The sequence below is a fragment of the Glandiceps talaboti genome, chromosome 18, assembly GCF_964340395.1.
Source record: "Glandiceps talaboti chromosome 18, keGlaTala1.1, whole genome shotgun sequence".
NCBI classification, from domain to species: domain Eukaryota; kingdom Metazoa; phylum Hemichordata; class Enteropneusta; family Spengelidae; genus Glandiceps; species Glandiceps talaboti.
Window position 1 is genome coordinate 18010938 of NC_135566.1, and position 16685 is coordinate 18027622.

At 34.6% G+C, this 16685-nt stretch overlaps 1 protein-coding gene across 1 annotated transcript in view; it reads right to left on the reverse strand.

The window, feature by feature from the left end:
- Window positions 1–569: 569 nt before the first annotated feature.
- The window catches only part of LOC144449773 (nuclear hormone receptor E75-like), a 32198-nt gene continuing 16082 nt past the window's right edge, over window positions 570–16685 (reverse strand). Inside the window, exons 4-8 of the mRNA XM_078140349.1 lie at window positions 14894–15159; window positions 10042–10110; window positions 3104–3292; window positions 2209–2461; window positions 570–817 (exon numbers count right to left, since the gene is read on the reverse strand). Of these exons, the coding sequence (XP_077996475.1) occupies window positions 570–817; window positions 2209–2461; window positions 3104–3292; window positions 10042–10110; window positions 14894–15159 (1025 nt within the window). The remainder of the gene's footprint in view (window positions 818–2208; window positions 2462–3103; window positions 3293–10041; window positions 10111–14893; window positions 15160–16685) is intronic.

The following is a 16685-nucleotide window of genomic DNA, read 5'->3' on the forward strand; positions in this document are numbered from 1 at the left end:
TGCTCTGAATGTGCAACTGACAGAAAAGTATGTAATTCAAGCCAGGAGAGCAGACAGACGGTCTCAGACGACATTCACAGACACTGTACAATCATAAATCATCTAGTAAACAGAGTCCATGCAGAGATGAAACATAATATTGCTGGGGCATAGAAATAATGTAAATTTCATACTTGGAGCAACACAAGACAATATCTGTACGTTGAAGACAATAATACCTTTTTGGCTTTTTTTTTAACTCAGAACTGAATTCTGAGGCAATATCACTGTAAACAAGAGAGATGAAATAAACAGAGTCTCTCTCTGTTTTTCATACACGTTCATCTCTATAAAATCTTAAAAGTCATATATATTTATAAAGGTGAAACTCTGTTTTTGTAATAGACATATTTGACCGGATCTGTGATCTTTAGAAGTGTGAATATATATCAATATAATACATGAAGCCCCAGGATGGAGTGCATCTTTACACCTCTCATCTGTGTGATGTTCTTAGGATCTCAGCTACAGCTGTTGAATTGCAAATGTCACTTAGTTTGTGTTTCTGTTAAAAGCCATTGTCTTATTTCTTAAGTCTCATAATCTAAAAGTTCGGCTAACAGAGGGGGAATCTCCAGCAACGGACACTCTTCTCGAAATTCCTTCATTTTCATATTATAAAGCCTGGAGACGTTCCTTAGTTTGGTCACCTGCATCAAGGTTTTTGCAAGTAATTGCTTGTTTTTCCAGTCTCGCCTTGTGATTTCTCGGCATAAACAATCCATAAACTGTTCCTGGAGTTTTTCCACTTTAGCTGGGTCCTTCAAACCGGGACGATCTAAGGATGTTAAAAAAGGTAATGACATTGTAACTACCAAGTGACCATAAAGGAATGACTTCACTATAGGATATATATATACGTTCACAAAGCACAACACACACATACCTAAAAATTTGCATGGATTTCCAAACATTGTGGCATAATTTTGATGGGGAACCCTGCTAACTGAGGTAGGAAATCTGGTAAAATTTCAATGGTTTCAATAATTTGGCGGGGAACCCCAGGTATAGTGGAAATCTAATCAAACTCACATAATTTTGGTGGTTTGGTGGGGAACCTTGTAAAAAAAGGTAGGAACTTGGTAAATTTCACCTGCTACACTTCACAAAAACACTGCATAAAATACAAAGTTGGTTTTATCACATATATAGGATTTCTATATCTTTGGTAAGGCATCCTGGTAGAACATATGGATATCTCAAGTAGAGTTTATTTCTGTACTAACCCTAACAAAATCACTGGCTATAAAACATCTTTCAATGGTTTTCAACCCACGACTGCAGTAAGACAATATTTTTATTTTCAATTATCCTGATCAATATTCTCAATTAATATCAATAATCAGATCACATTCACTTACAAAACTGAACAATAACTTAAATAATGTTCATCAGTATCAGTTGTCCATCATTTCATATCTGATTTCCATACCTCTGTAGATCTGTCATACTTTGATAGTGCTATTAAAACATTTGCTGGCTACTATAAGTACCACATGTACACAATTTTCTTCTGATTATGAAAAATCGTTTTCCACATTATTACAATAATAAATAGTTTGTATCCAATTACAGATTTGCAATCATATACACAGTGTATCAGTAAATGTACTAGCTGCCACAAATATATCTAGTTCACTGAATTTTGTCATCAAATACCCAAAATGTTTACTGTTAGCATTTCCAATAATTCAACAAAACAATTTTATTTTGCAGATGCTTATCTTTTTCTGCGCGTAACGTTTCTGACTTACGAAATCTGAATAAAACGTGTCATAAAATGGAAGTCTTTTCTCTTTGTTCTAAATTTGTCCCCAACATTGTCAAATCTTAGTACCATACTATACGGTTGTATAACCCCTTTACATAGTAAAATTACAGGGATGGCCCACACTGGACTTCTTGGGAGACAGGTAGTATAAATAAAGATTATTATTATTATTGAAAGATAATATATGGTTCTATATCATCAAATTCCTTGAAAATAGGATATGGATTATTCATTTTTCTTTGTATTATGTGAATGTCTTTGCCTCAATTCTGGCTTTGGTTAAGAAACGCATTTCGAAAAATATCCACAGAAATTCAATATTCATGAAAATCGATTCTTGGGGTGATAAGTTTATACTAATGCAACGGTATCAGAAGTACTAATTAAAGGGAACTTACCTCGACAGAGAAGAACCACCGCAGAAAAAAGAGCAACCTCTACATCGATGAGTTTGTTCTTGCAGAAGCCCTCAGTAAATTGAAACACGGATGACCACAATTCCTCTAGTTGTGAAATCTGAAACAACTCGGAACGTAAAAACATAGGACCAAAACCAAACCAGACTATGTCTTTTCCTTGTAATATGCTTTCACTACTCCTTACCAGCCAGATCTCAAAGAAACTTCCCTTCAGGAGAGTCATCTGGTCCTCCTGTTGACACATAAACAAACAAGAAAATTAATAGAATTTTGCACCTTGAGGACCAAATATGTCACTAAAAGTCCTCAAATCTCACCAAATGTTGCCACATGAAAGCATATGCCTCTAATTAAAACGATTGTGGCCTGTAATTAAAACGATTGTGGTTCACTGTCTTGCTTTCAAGGAAACTAATATTCATTAATTTTCCTATACAATTAATGTTACGGTAGTATTCAGATCAACACACACACACACACACACACACACACACACACACACACACACACACACACACACACACACACACATGTGCACACACAACCTACACACATACGTATATACATACACCCACATACACACACCTACACACACAACCTTCACACACACACACGCGCACGTATACACATACACCCACACACACCTACATACACATGCACACACACACACACCACACCCATACCATTGAAAAATGTATTTTCACAGATTCTACCTTTCAAATCGAGCCACACTAAGGAAATGAAGGACAACAGAAATAGACAGTAAAAGGACCGGAAGCTACACAGGGAAAATGAACAACAACCAAAAATAAACTGCATGGTAAAATGAAGCCCTTGCTTACACTCATTAGTAGTAGATTTATAACAGCCATACCTGTGAAAGTTCCATAAATCCTGGAACAAATTTAGCGAACTGCACCAAGTAATAGACACACGGCGTTAACACATCCGATAAAAATGTTGTCATAATGGCTGCATCGTCTTGGGGAATAGATATGTCATTTAACGGTACAACTGTAGAGGCTATGGGGGTTTCACTGTAACTTGTTCTCTCAGTCAATTCCTGATACCGAGAAAAAAGAGAAGGGGCAAAAATATGAATAAATAGTCCACTTTTAAGTCAGGAAATACCGCACACGTCATCTCATAAATATGCACTCAAGTTGAACTGCACGACTTCTTTTATACACACACATTTGGCAGCACCTTAGTAACGTTTAGTTGTAAAACATTATTACATAAATGAATGTCGACATGTAATTGATGTTGTAAGTTAAAGTACGCCCTAATCTACAAAGAACGACAACATTATTTATAACCACAATAATTGAGCAAGACTGAACATTGACTGTAAAATGAAGTCATTAATAAGCAGCATTTCACACATTCCACTCACCATAGTGAGTAGAATGCGGAGAGTGCTAGCCAAACAACTCCATTTTCAGTCTATCTTTACTGTAACAGATTTTGACACTGTATGTATCACTGTTTTAAAGCCCATGATTCAATCCCAAGTTTTTAAATTAATGTTTATCTTATCAGTAAAACCATTCCTTTTCTGTTCAGGACTAACCTTTTTAAGTAAAAAAAAATGTTTTCCACACTTAAATCAAACATCTTGATTACACGGTGACACGTTCATAAATTCAAATAAAAACACTCATTTTCATTTTTCATTTTAATGCGTTTTCATGTGTTTATGTGATAGGCCGTCAATCGTTTCTGACCGTTTACATGGAAACACCAAAGATGGAACAATTTGAAAATGGTGCTGTTGCACATACACAAACATTATAGTGACACGGTTGCGATGGGGTACGTAATTCCTGACTCAGGTCAAATTTGTGCGTTTTTCAAATTGTAGCATTTCGTTCGGTCTTTTAGACGGCACTGTTTTTGAATCTTTTCATTTTCACCCATTTACAGAGACTAGATCCGTTTTCAAATGAAATTGAATCAATTTTCAAAACAACCCTCTTTCAGCAGCATTTATAAATTGTCTAATCTCGTCATCTTGTATCCGGCATGTGCATCAACACAACAAAATAGAATCATAAAAAGTGAACCTAAATCCTACTCTGAACAAAGGCTTTAGTATTTACTTTTGGACTTCCGTAACTGTTTCTTGATGAAGTTAATTAAATAGTTACGGAAGTCCAAGAATAATAAATACTATGTTGAATCCTATCCATATTTCATTTCATTCTTTAAATAACTGAGCATATTTCAATCCTGTTATGAGTACCAACTTTAATTTTTGCTCAAATTATCTATCTCATTTACATAAATTAGAATATGGTTCCTTTGAAATACTAATTAAAACGACCAATAAATTTATAAATAACATATTTTGAGAATATACTGAATATGAAAATAGATGGAACTATAGCTGTTATGGATTTTTTAGTCATTTCTACTTCATTAACATAAATTTGTGCATTATCTATACTTAATCATACGAATCAGTAAATACGCCAGATTTCGGTATAGAAATTCTAGCCGCATTCACATGTGGTGACCACAAGAGGGGGCCCCAGATTTGGCAACGTGAGGGCTAAAATTTGGTTAGGGACACCGATAGCAAATATGGCAATACACAAAGCTGTGAACAAATTGTGTATAGAAGCTAGAACTTCCTTACAGTGGTGGTTACAGGCATATTTTGATTATTGGTTGGTATAGTGACAAATAAACTGTAGTAAAAACTTCGTGTTTGATATCTTTACGCAAAACTACTCAACTATTCTAGTCCTCATTTTTAGCTACAAAGCAGCTTACTAATAGTACTCCTATTGGCCAAACCATGAAATATTATCTCTCTGATTTACCTCAATATCATTAGCTTATTGAATTACTGAAATCCCTGTATATCAAGTTGCCATTCTGCGTTTAGGCAAAAAAAAAAAAAAAAAAAAAAAAAAAAAAAAAATTGTTTCTGGTCAGGACATTTTGTCTAAAGTGGTGCGATAACACAATTTGTTTTTTTTGATTGTCAAACTGGTCACTCAATCTACGATTTATGGCAGTTACTGTTCTTTTTATTCAGTACTTTAGAGTGAGTGTGCGTACATGTTCATGACTGACTCTGCAGTTGTCTTCACTTTAATAAGTAGGGAGGGGTATTTTTCTGTTTCTCCTCTGATCTGCAGACTGCTTGGGCTTTACAAACATGAAAAAAAAGACCGACGCAAGGGGTATTTAAGTGATGTGCATACTGACTAGAAACAATTCTTTCTTTTTTTGGCTTTAGTAGAGGTAAACTCTATTTAAATTCTTCTCAATATGCATGTAATATAATAATTATCAGACTACTGTGCAGTATTTTAGTTTCATATGTTCAAATCCTAACAACTGGTTTGCAAAACCTTATATTGCTTCATTAGTAATATACTCCTGTTTTTGATAAATTGCACTTAGAGCTTGTAAAAATTACCTGAGTTCCCCGCCCACTTTAACAGAGTTAAGAAGTGTATAGTTCCCAAGTCACTTCATCAGGGTTCAATGTAAGATAAAAAACTAATAAAATTCTTTTACTTTGAGGGTGGAGGGGGGTTGAGCCATTTTAGTTCTCATCCTACAAAAAACGATTTTACTTCTAATGGGTCTGATTTTGTACTTGTATATGGCTTTGTATTAATTCATAGTACTACATACTACTACATACTGACTTTGTATTAATTCATAGTACTACATACTACTACATACTGGCTTTGTATTAATAGCACTACATAATACTACATACTGGCTTTGTATTAATTCATAGTACTACATACTACGACATACTAGCTTTGTATTCATAACACGTACTACTTACTACTACATACTGATCTGAAATTGATTGTGCTGTCTGAACTAATGTTCAATTTTGGCCAATTTAGTTGGAAGGGGTTCAATGAGGCCAGGACAGTTAGCTAACAACAAGAATTTAGTTTTTTTATCCTACATTGAACTATTGATCTCACCCCTTATATGTAATGTGCAGAATGAATTCATCCAACAGAATCAGGAGTACAAATTATACAAGTCCACTATAATCCTGTGTTTTTCCTGCTATTTTCATTTTTGTAATATCAAAGATATGTAATTATACTTACGGGGATAGTCTTTGATAATATATAAGAATATTTATGACAGCTCGAGAAGGAAAATAATGATGCAGAAGAGATGTTTGAATTTGAAAGACATTTAAAAATTGTCTGCCTTATGTCAGAAACAGGTGGTCTGTATCTGTATCCATGCAGTTACGGTGAAGGACCTGTACTTAGAAAACACTCCAGTCAATCTGGGACTGATTATACTTCTGGGAAGAGTTATATGAATTTGAATAACATTTTCTGCCTTTTCAGTCTGACACATACAATGCAGGTATATACTTCTGATGAGATTCATTTGAATGTAAACATGTTTATTTTTGAAGTTGAAAACAGCGGATAGCCAATATATGACAATAAATGCTGGAGAATTAATTGTACCACTGTAAACATGTTATCACTGATTATATACCCCAGGTAAGTTTAGTTGATCCTGTGGGAGCCATGACGTACTGTATCACACCCTACCACCAACCTCATCATCTTCCGGAGTTAATGTAATCTGGTATTGTTGACACACAGTGACTGAAACCCAAGTTGGCTTTGGGCTGAATGGTTAACTTTACAGTTCTTTGAATTTTAAATTTATCCTGTCTCCAAAAACTCATGTTTTATGCATTTAGAATGTATAAGGCTTTCGGCAATTTAGTTCCCTGTATTAAAGAGGTCGAGACATCCCCACTTTACGATGGTTATTAGTTAGGAGACTTGGAGTACAATTTCTGAAGGTTAAAAGTAGTCTTGTACATGTATAATACTATTTTGTTGACTAGTGTAACAAAACACCAACTGTCTACAACTATAGTAGTCTAGTTCCTATATGACGCGTTACGATAAACTACATTCATTTCCACTCAATGTATCGTGAAAATCGTTATTCTAGCACAGAAATCTGTGCTACCTCCGCTGGGCAAAGGATATTAAATGACCCATGTTAGTAGTAATCCATCACACAATTAACAGGCAGTTGAAATTGGTTAGTTCCTTTTCTAGACAATTGCTCATTAAACGAACTCCACCTCTCAAGTCTGAAACTATAAAATCACATGGGGACGTGATACCGTATTGCTGTTTGTTTACAGTGCAATACAAGTAGGGTTCTGCTGAAAAAAGTGTACCTGTACTTAATTTCAATTAAATAATTCTGAAAAATTTTCAGAGATGAAAAGTTCATTTTCAATAGTTAAGTTTGAATAAATGTAAGCTTTACAGATAGACGGCTGGCTGATACAAGTAAGGTGAAATGGAATGGATTTGTTTGTGCTATTTTTAGTCTGAGGCAAGTTTTAATACTTAATGCTAATGAAATGCCGGATTTATTTCTGTGCCAGATTTATTGTCATGCTTGCTTAGCATTTGGTCGACTCACGTTTTAGCTTACACACTTTGATTGATTTTGTCTTAAAACATATATTTGGCTGGTGTAAGTTAAGGTTACACAAGTTGAATGATGCAAGTTTAACTGACAGGTTCTACATTTATTGGCTGATGAAAGTTTAAATGACACAAGAACTGACTGATATAAATTTGAAAGGACAAAAAATTGACTGAGGCATTGGTTTAAGTCACACAAAATTGACCGAGGCAAGCTAATAGCTGACACAAAATTGACTTGTGCAAATTCAACCAACACAAAATTGACTGGTGCAAATTCAACCAACACAAAATGGACCCCTAATGCAAATTCGGCCAACACAAAACTGACTGATGCAAATTCAACCAACACAAAACAGACTCAGAGACAATCTTAGCTGACACAATATGGACTGGGGCAAGCTTTCATAGCTGACACAAAATTGACTTGAGGCAAGTTTTTGCCAACTATTATACACAGAGTACAAGACCAACTGCTGCTAACTGAACGTGTATGTTGAAACTATTGTTGTACATGACCCACGATTTTGGCGTCAGTTAAAGTCTTCAAGATATGAATTTTTCCTCTTTTCATTACCAATTCTAACCCCAGGGGGCATGACATTTTCATCTGACTTCTAACATTACACTAAGTGAAAAGTTCAGGGATAACATACCGAATGTACAAATGTTAACCGTGTCATATTGCAATAGTACTGTAACTTTCCACTTGCCCTTTCCTCGAGTTTCTCTGACGTTTTGAATACCTTCATGAGGAAATGGCAATCTAACATAGTATATTCTCTTTTCCACAGATAATATTTATTCAATTGTGTGTGTGCGTGTGATACTAAGTATACTTTAAATATACTTTATTTGCACCAAATAAGTACAATGAAAGTATACTTTAAGTATATTTGATGTATATACTTTCATTGTACTTATTTGGTGCAAATGCTAGTATATCGCACACACGCGCACACACACAAATGGATAAATGGACAGAGCCCATTTCGGAACTAAAAAGATACTTTCCTTGCTTCCCCTAATACTTTATATGATACAGAATAGAGATCATGGCGTCTCTACTCAATTACTTTGACTCAAATTAGTCTGTTGCATACCATATAAGAAAGAGATAATTAATTAACAATATTATTGCCGAGGGCATAACCATAGTTACGGGGAATTTTTATTCAATTTGCTGACCTGGTAATGCCCTATGAGCAGAGCAAATCAGAATACCTAGAAACCTGTAGAGTTAAATTTTATTGAGATCATACTGTTTTCAATTTTTGTGTTTTTATTATAAAATTCAGTGTATAATTACCATATGCCTGCAAGCAAGGTTATCATTGGCTGTTTTTTCAAGAATTCTTACCAATATTCTTTCATACAAAGAATATACCAGTGCAATGAATATTTCTAAATGCAGCGTACATAAGATTAATTCCTCCACGAAATCAGAATCAAAGAACGTTAATTATACAAAACTTCGTCAATGACACAGTTCCCCCATCATGTGACTGACTCAACAAAATTTAGAAGAAACTGGTGCATGGTAGCCAATAGATACCACAAAGTATCCATGTTATCAAGGAAATGGCTGGATTTCGATAATTGACCCTGAATATCAAATTTTATGTTATTATATTCAGTACTGACTCTTGATATTTGTAGAGAAAACATAACAGGAGATTTTGAAACAACTTTAGCTGAGCTTACAAGTTGCAAGATATTCTACTTACATAATATTTCATTATGCACTTCATAACACACAACTATAGATATAACATTACATAGAACTGATTCCTTGACTTTGTGTAATTTGCATGTCCCATTTCACAAAGTACATACCTACCTGGCAGTTACCTGAGGGCACTTGTAACAATTCTTAGTCATAATTCATAACCCAAAATGACCACCTAAGTTCCCTTTAATACTACTATAACAGTAGAAGTTATAAGGCTAATGCCTACCTTGTTCCTTTATCCTGACTGACAACAAATCGTGCTTAAATGCAAGTTTTGACTCAGAATCTTCCAAGGCATGCATCTTTGTCCAAAGTTGCCGTGACAACCAGCCATGCTGATTTCAATACTTAGTCTGTGTCTGTTAATATCACCTTGACAGTTCAGAGGTTCTCTACATCGATCAGTTTCCTTCATACAGGAAGTTCTCATTTTTACGAACAACAAAAGGCTGTCTGTATAAGCTGATGTCAGAGACAATTAACGGCAACAGCCAATGGACAAAGATGCATTTTATAAAAAGGAGGACCTGACTGTGTCTCTCTCAAATTAAGGATGTGAATTCTTTCCGAACATTGTCACAACTGAAATGATCTTGTCAAAAAGTAAGCGCTTACCACCTTCACATTTCTGGTCGTTAATGCTGGACTCAATTCTGACTTGCTCCCGATCTTGCTTTTCAATTCCTGTTTTCAAAGATATACATATAAGATGTACTCGTGAGAAATATATTAGCATGCTTACTATGGGGCTCAATCCCCTTGTGAAACGTACTTGGAGTGTGAATCTAACACTTCCTGTATCGCCATCATTACATTTTGTATTTTAGTCATTTAAGCATCATTGTATGTTTGTTGTCATTGTTTATTGACTGTTGCCATGACAACAAGACAACAATAGACGATAATTGCTCCTTGTGATTTTTTTTTTGCAGAGATGACAAATCATGACATAAACGTCACTGAACTCAAAATTGCACTGCTGTGCAACTTTCACTTTTCAAAGAGTAGAATTAAATTCCTATATGGTTTGGGGTTTTTTTTGTCTTTTTTGTATTAGTTCCAACATCAGGACATAAATAATTAACATAGTATATTATACCATGCACAAGCCAAGTGTAACAAATATATGGAATACATACTGTTACCGTTCCAAGTCACGACAACATGTGTCTATGTCACAACAATGCATGTCTACATCACTGGTTCTGCTGTGTTCAAAATATGACTCAAAACGTTCAGAATTGCCATTCGTTTCCCCGATTTTTCTTTGATATTACTGGCACTGGTGTAATTATGTTATTCTCCAATATTTTTCATCATTCAGTCAGAAAATACTCGTCTAGCAACTCGGAGTGATAAAGGCCCTCGAGGTCACTCATATTTTCCTTGGCTGAACGAAGTAAAGTATTGGGGAATAACATGAAAATAGCAGTATTTGCATCCATCCCCTCAAGCCGGTTTAAGTGACATGCTGCGGTCACATGACTCGATCTACATCACTGAACTGTATACAATGACAGCTGAAGAAGAAGGCTGAGTAATTCATCCGATATACACTAGGTAAATTATTTATACTCTGAGTTTAGAACTAATACAAAATATTCTAAATCAAGGAAACCATGTATATTTGCTTGTGTTCTATACTTGTTCTGACATCTGATCTATATAATGGCTTCGAGCATGTGCTTGCAGTGCACCACTTTTTTTCAAGAGGCTGCCATGTACGAGTGACAATTACGTCTTTCTCAATGGAGTACAAATTAAAATTTAGTATGGCTATAATTACACAATTTGGCCATATTTTAAACTCCCTCCTGCATTATTTGAGTATCATTTCAGTTTTAAAGCCATTTAATGTTGATCAAATAACATTCAATTATTTTAGACTTCAAACAAAAATTCTCTCTGATTAGTATTTTACTATTTAATTTACACCAAAAATAGACTGGATGGCACTTTGATAGGCTCGGCTATGTATCAGATGTATAACATATATTGCACACAAGCCAGGTTGAACACATTCAAATAAAAAATGTGAGTTTACCCCAGCTGTTCTATGTCATGATATTACGTCTATATTTAAAAATTTGATGACTTTGGTTCTGTGGTGTTCAAAATAGAGTCAAAATGGCCATTAGTTTTCCTAAATTATGCTTGAGGGGGTATAAACTACCCTGTCCCCTTATATTTTTCTTTATTCTGCCCGAAAATACTCGTGATCTGATGGTTTGACACTACTCATCTAGCGACTAGTAGCTTAAAGGCCCCTTAGGTCACTCATATTTTCCTTAGCTGAACATAGACAAATACTGGGAATAATATCTCTATTAAACAAGCCTATCAAAGCACTACCCTAGACTTTAATTGACAGTCAACGACACGACACGACACGACATAAAATGTACACTGCCAACATCCGATTGGACAATAGTCAAATAAAGGGTGAGTGAACCACTCAAAGTCGTGCACCACACTCGTGCTTAAGTAAATTCAATTTGTCATTTTTATACCCTTTATAAAGTCATTTCCTGTGTGCTCCTTACAGAAAGCCATGACATGCTGATAACTCGGGGCATTTTTATGACAGATTAACATACACGAAGGAAGTATTATATCTAATACATGGGATTAATGGTTCCAATTTTCACTTATCTGTGTATTGAGAATATTAGCAAAGACTTAAAATTGTGTATCAGAGATAAATCAATCTGGAAGCAAATGACAAATATTGATACATAAGTTACCCCTAAATTCGTAGTATTCAGGAGAATGACTTATTTTCAGATCATTATTCAACTAAAGCTGAAAGTAGTTTTCCTAGATCTATACATTTGAGGCTTATTAGATAACAGGTTATTTGTCAAGTTCCATATTATTTCAAATAAATAAAGTTATAAGTCACTTAATCTTGATATGATGTTTACTAAATTTTGACATTTGGCACTTCTTTTCAAAGTTCAATGCAAAGTCATTCACTATTTCTCTTCTTACGATTTACCGTACACAAACAGAAAGCAAGGTATGAGCGATGAATATTTGACAATATTTTCTTCAAGCTTCTTGCACGAATGAATTTCTTTGCACTTTCTTCATTATACATGACAACTGTAATACATTAGGAGCCTTGTGGTATGCATATCATTGGAATGAACGAACTGTGGAACTTTGAAAATCTTCAGTACATTACATTTTTTACAACATCAACAGATAATTTTGTAGAATACTACCGTTTGCCACATTAAAATCTTTTTTTTTTCCATAGCCTTCACTTTTTTTAATCTGCAAATTAAATTACCATCTGCACTGCAACAAGCATGAGGCAATTTTTTTTTTAAATCCACCAAAAACATAACCAGATCCTTGAATACAGTGTCTAAAATCTGCAGTTATCTGTTTGCACAAAAAGATTTTGTACATCCTTGAAACTAGAAAGATGGTTCTGTATACATACCGATGTCTCTATCTTTATATACTTACACGCCCAAAAAGACGATCGCTTCATGTCATTCCTGTGTTTCTCCGTCGCGTTCCTGCTTGTACTTACAAAAACTCATTTAATTTAAATGGATTGATCAAAATAATTGGCAGTAAAGTTTTCACTAGAAATCTACACCAGTAGATCAAGAAGAAAACTTGAATAAAAATTCAATTTAATTGTCATTTCAGGGCAAAGACACATGTACCAATGCAATATACTCACTGTCGCAGTTTTGGGACAGGGTCATGTTATTCGACGATTAGTATTGGATAAACACTGCAAAAAAGTAACACCCATCATTGCTGCTTAGACAAAATTTTCCTTAGGATCTTTTTCAACAGGATTTAAAGTCAGAAATAACTTTGTTGATGACGAAGTCCCCAAATTTATAATGCTACATCGATGACTTAGTAATCAGACAACAGTATTGATAATCGGACACAAACTTCCATGCCAATTTACATATGTGTCTCGTAAATTATGAATTTCGCGTCTACATTTGATTTAAATATTGAGCAAAAACAATTATATTGTAATCACAGTTACACAAAAGTTGATTGTTTTTTGCAAAGAATTATCATGAACACTGTCCCAGTATACTGAATTTGACTCCAGGATTCCATCACTGTTCATGGCACTGCTTGGCAGTCTATGTCTTGGGTACACAAACGTCAGTACTGTCCGATATCTGAGACACTTTTTTGCTCCAGATACATACCATAATTTTGTTCACAAAAACACCCAGATTGAATGGAAAATATCAGTTTGAATGGAGAACTGGGAGAAAACTATTAATGAGATATATGTAGCGTTAAATAATAGCAAAATGATATTCAAGTGATTTTGTAACATTTCTGCGTATTTTGCTGTAGCGAAAACACTGACAACTACGGCAGCGTTGTTACATATGATAATTTTGTGATTGCTGATATTAGTGCTGTCAAAGCCGACACCACAAAATTAGCATTGAATCAAAGTTTTAGTATCACCATATTTAATATGAATGCTTGAGCACAACAATATGACAGTTCTGGAGAAAACAGCAAGACGGGATGAGTTGATATCTGTCCGAAAACCCCGACAGTGAGTATAATGATGTATTTGCTTGTGAATTTAATTGTCAACTGGTTTGAAAATTTGAAAATTTGAATTTTTGAAAGATGACATTTTAAATATCAATACTGTGTCTACTAGATGTTTTATGATGGTGATTCAGACATGACTACATGATAAAAAATAATTGCTCTACACATCATCATTGCATCAGCACTGGCTCACCTTTGACCTGCCATGACACAGGGCATTGTGGGAGACATTTTTTCGATTTTGAAGAAACATTACGACAAAACATTTCAGATTACTTTGAAATTTGCTCACATTCTGGAAACTTGGTTCAACAATTATAATGTCATTTTCTATCAGGAACACAACAGAATTACAAGAATGCTACTTTTTACAAATTTTACATTTTCTCCCTTTTTTCTGAAAACTTTGACTTTCAAATTGTTGAAATTTGATGACAAGCCAAAATGGAAGTTTTGATAGTCACATGTTTTTTCTTTTGCTTTTTTTTAAAAAATATGCATTTCTCCAAAACAACAGAATTACAAGAATACTACTTTACTTTTTTTGAAACTTTCACTTCAAATTCTTGAAATCTGATGAACTGGCAAAATGAAAGATATGAAAGTCATTGCTATTTTTTTTTAAAATATGCATTTGAATGACAACTTTCATATTAGGAAACTAAAAGTCTACATTCGTGAGACAACTTTTTTTGATAATTTTTTATATCTTCTGTTGAGCACAAATTTGTGATAAAACAACAACAGCGCTATCCTTATTAGTGCTAAGGAAAAGGGAAAGGTATATAGGGAAAGGGGCAAATGCAGGAGGCTTTGAACTTCAATTGACGTTACAGTATGATTACCACCAGGATGAAATAAGTTATAAGAAATATACCTCGAACATCCTTTCATGAAACAGTACCTTCATTTGAAGTTTAACACTTGCTGCAGTTACTGAAGTTATTTGTCTACAATTCACCTGAATTGCTTTATTCTTTTCCTGCTCATCTTTTGTAAATTTGGTTGTCTCTTGGGCTTTCACCACCGCTTGAATCAGATTGTACATCTCGATGTCTCGTTTCTCCATGGCGATTCGTTCTTCTGGCGTCACATTCATTGAGTTGAGTCGTTCGGCTTCAGCTTGGTTCTTGATCTTCTGTCGCTTTGAGTATCTGCCAACTCGGACAGCTGTGACATAGAATACACAAAACATAATCAGAAACAGGAAGAATACCATGTACATAAAAAAAGATAAAATTACCTAGATTAATTGCTGTAACTCCCAAATCATGGCCTTTAAATGTAAAATATTGCATTTCTTTTATTGCTTTACTATGCATGTCAGCCACAGCTGGCACTTTCTAACTAATTCCTCATAACATTAAACTGTGGAGCATCTTCCATTTAACAGCCAAAGCCTTTCACTGTACGGGTTACCTTCAAATTATGACACATCTGTGCAGATATTGCCATTCAAGTTTCCTTTGAGTCATTGGAATGAATTTTATGGCTTTCATATAGCAGTTTCTTCGAGTAGTCAAAATAAAACCTTCAAGAATATTAATCACCAGGTTTCAATAAATCTGATATACCTCATAATAAAAAAAAATGAAGGAAATGTGCAAGGAAGTACTTGATTTCAACAGACTCTGAGACGAATCACGGTGGGATAATTCCGAACATACAGGCTTTAGACAACATACAAGAGAATACACTCCAATGTTAAGTTAGTGGCTATGCTGTGTGAAAAACAACTTCATTTGACATTTGACCTTGAAGATTAAGGTCAAGGTCAAATCGGATAAATGTCAAAATAACAGGGACTGCCAAGATGATACGGTTACAGACACTGGATTGGTGTCTTAACCTGTATGATACAAACTGAAGATTTTATGTCCAGAAAACTTTCCAAGGTAAATGTTTTATGTTGAAACTTACACTGATCAGACTGGAATGAAATTGGTGGCTCTCCAGGGCTTGCAATTAACAGTATCCCCCCCCCCCCCACTCCACAAAGTACTAATTCTTGTCATGGGCTATCATAATTTATAGCTGGTAGCATACTCAGGTTACAATGTACCGTTGATTATGCAATTATTTAAAGAATAGAAGAATTACAGACATGAATTGTATTTTAATAACAAACGTATTTACAATAGAGGAACTGTTTTCAGTCCAGGGACTATTGGTCAACATCCTTGGGCTACCGCTTTCTGAAATTGGTAGCCCACTTAGCTGGGAATACCATAGAAATGTTAATTTCAAGCCCTGCTCTCAAATGTCATATTTACAGGTTTGATAATCATATAGAAAACACCTACTTTATCTTAACTTTCATCTGTAATAGTTAATGTACATGTACTATTACATGTGCATTTATAGGTTTTAAAAAAGTAAAAAGTAGATAATTGGACAAATTTGCATAATAACCAAATAATATTTCTACAATAACTGTGACCCCTTTGGGCTAAACAAGCATAGGATTTTGAAACACAATCGCATGCATATATCAAACTTTTGTCAATTAACCCTTGCGCAAGGTTTGATTGAAATCAGTTGCTGTGTACTGTCAGAGAAATTATCATGCTGTACATGAAAGCTTGGAGAGACAGGAAGGATTAGATAAATGACCACAATGAAATATCATAAGCTATGGGTTAAAGGCTTAATATCTAAGTCATATAGAAAAGTCATGGATAAAAAGCAGATTAATT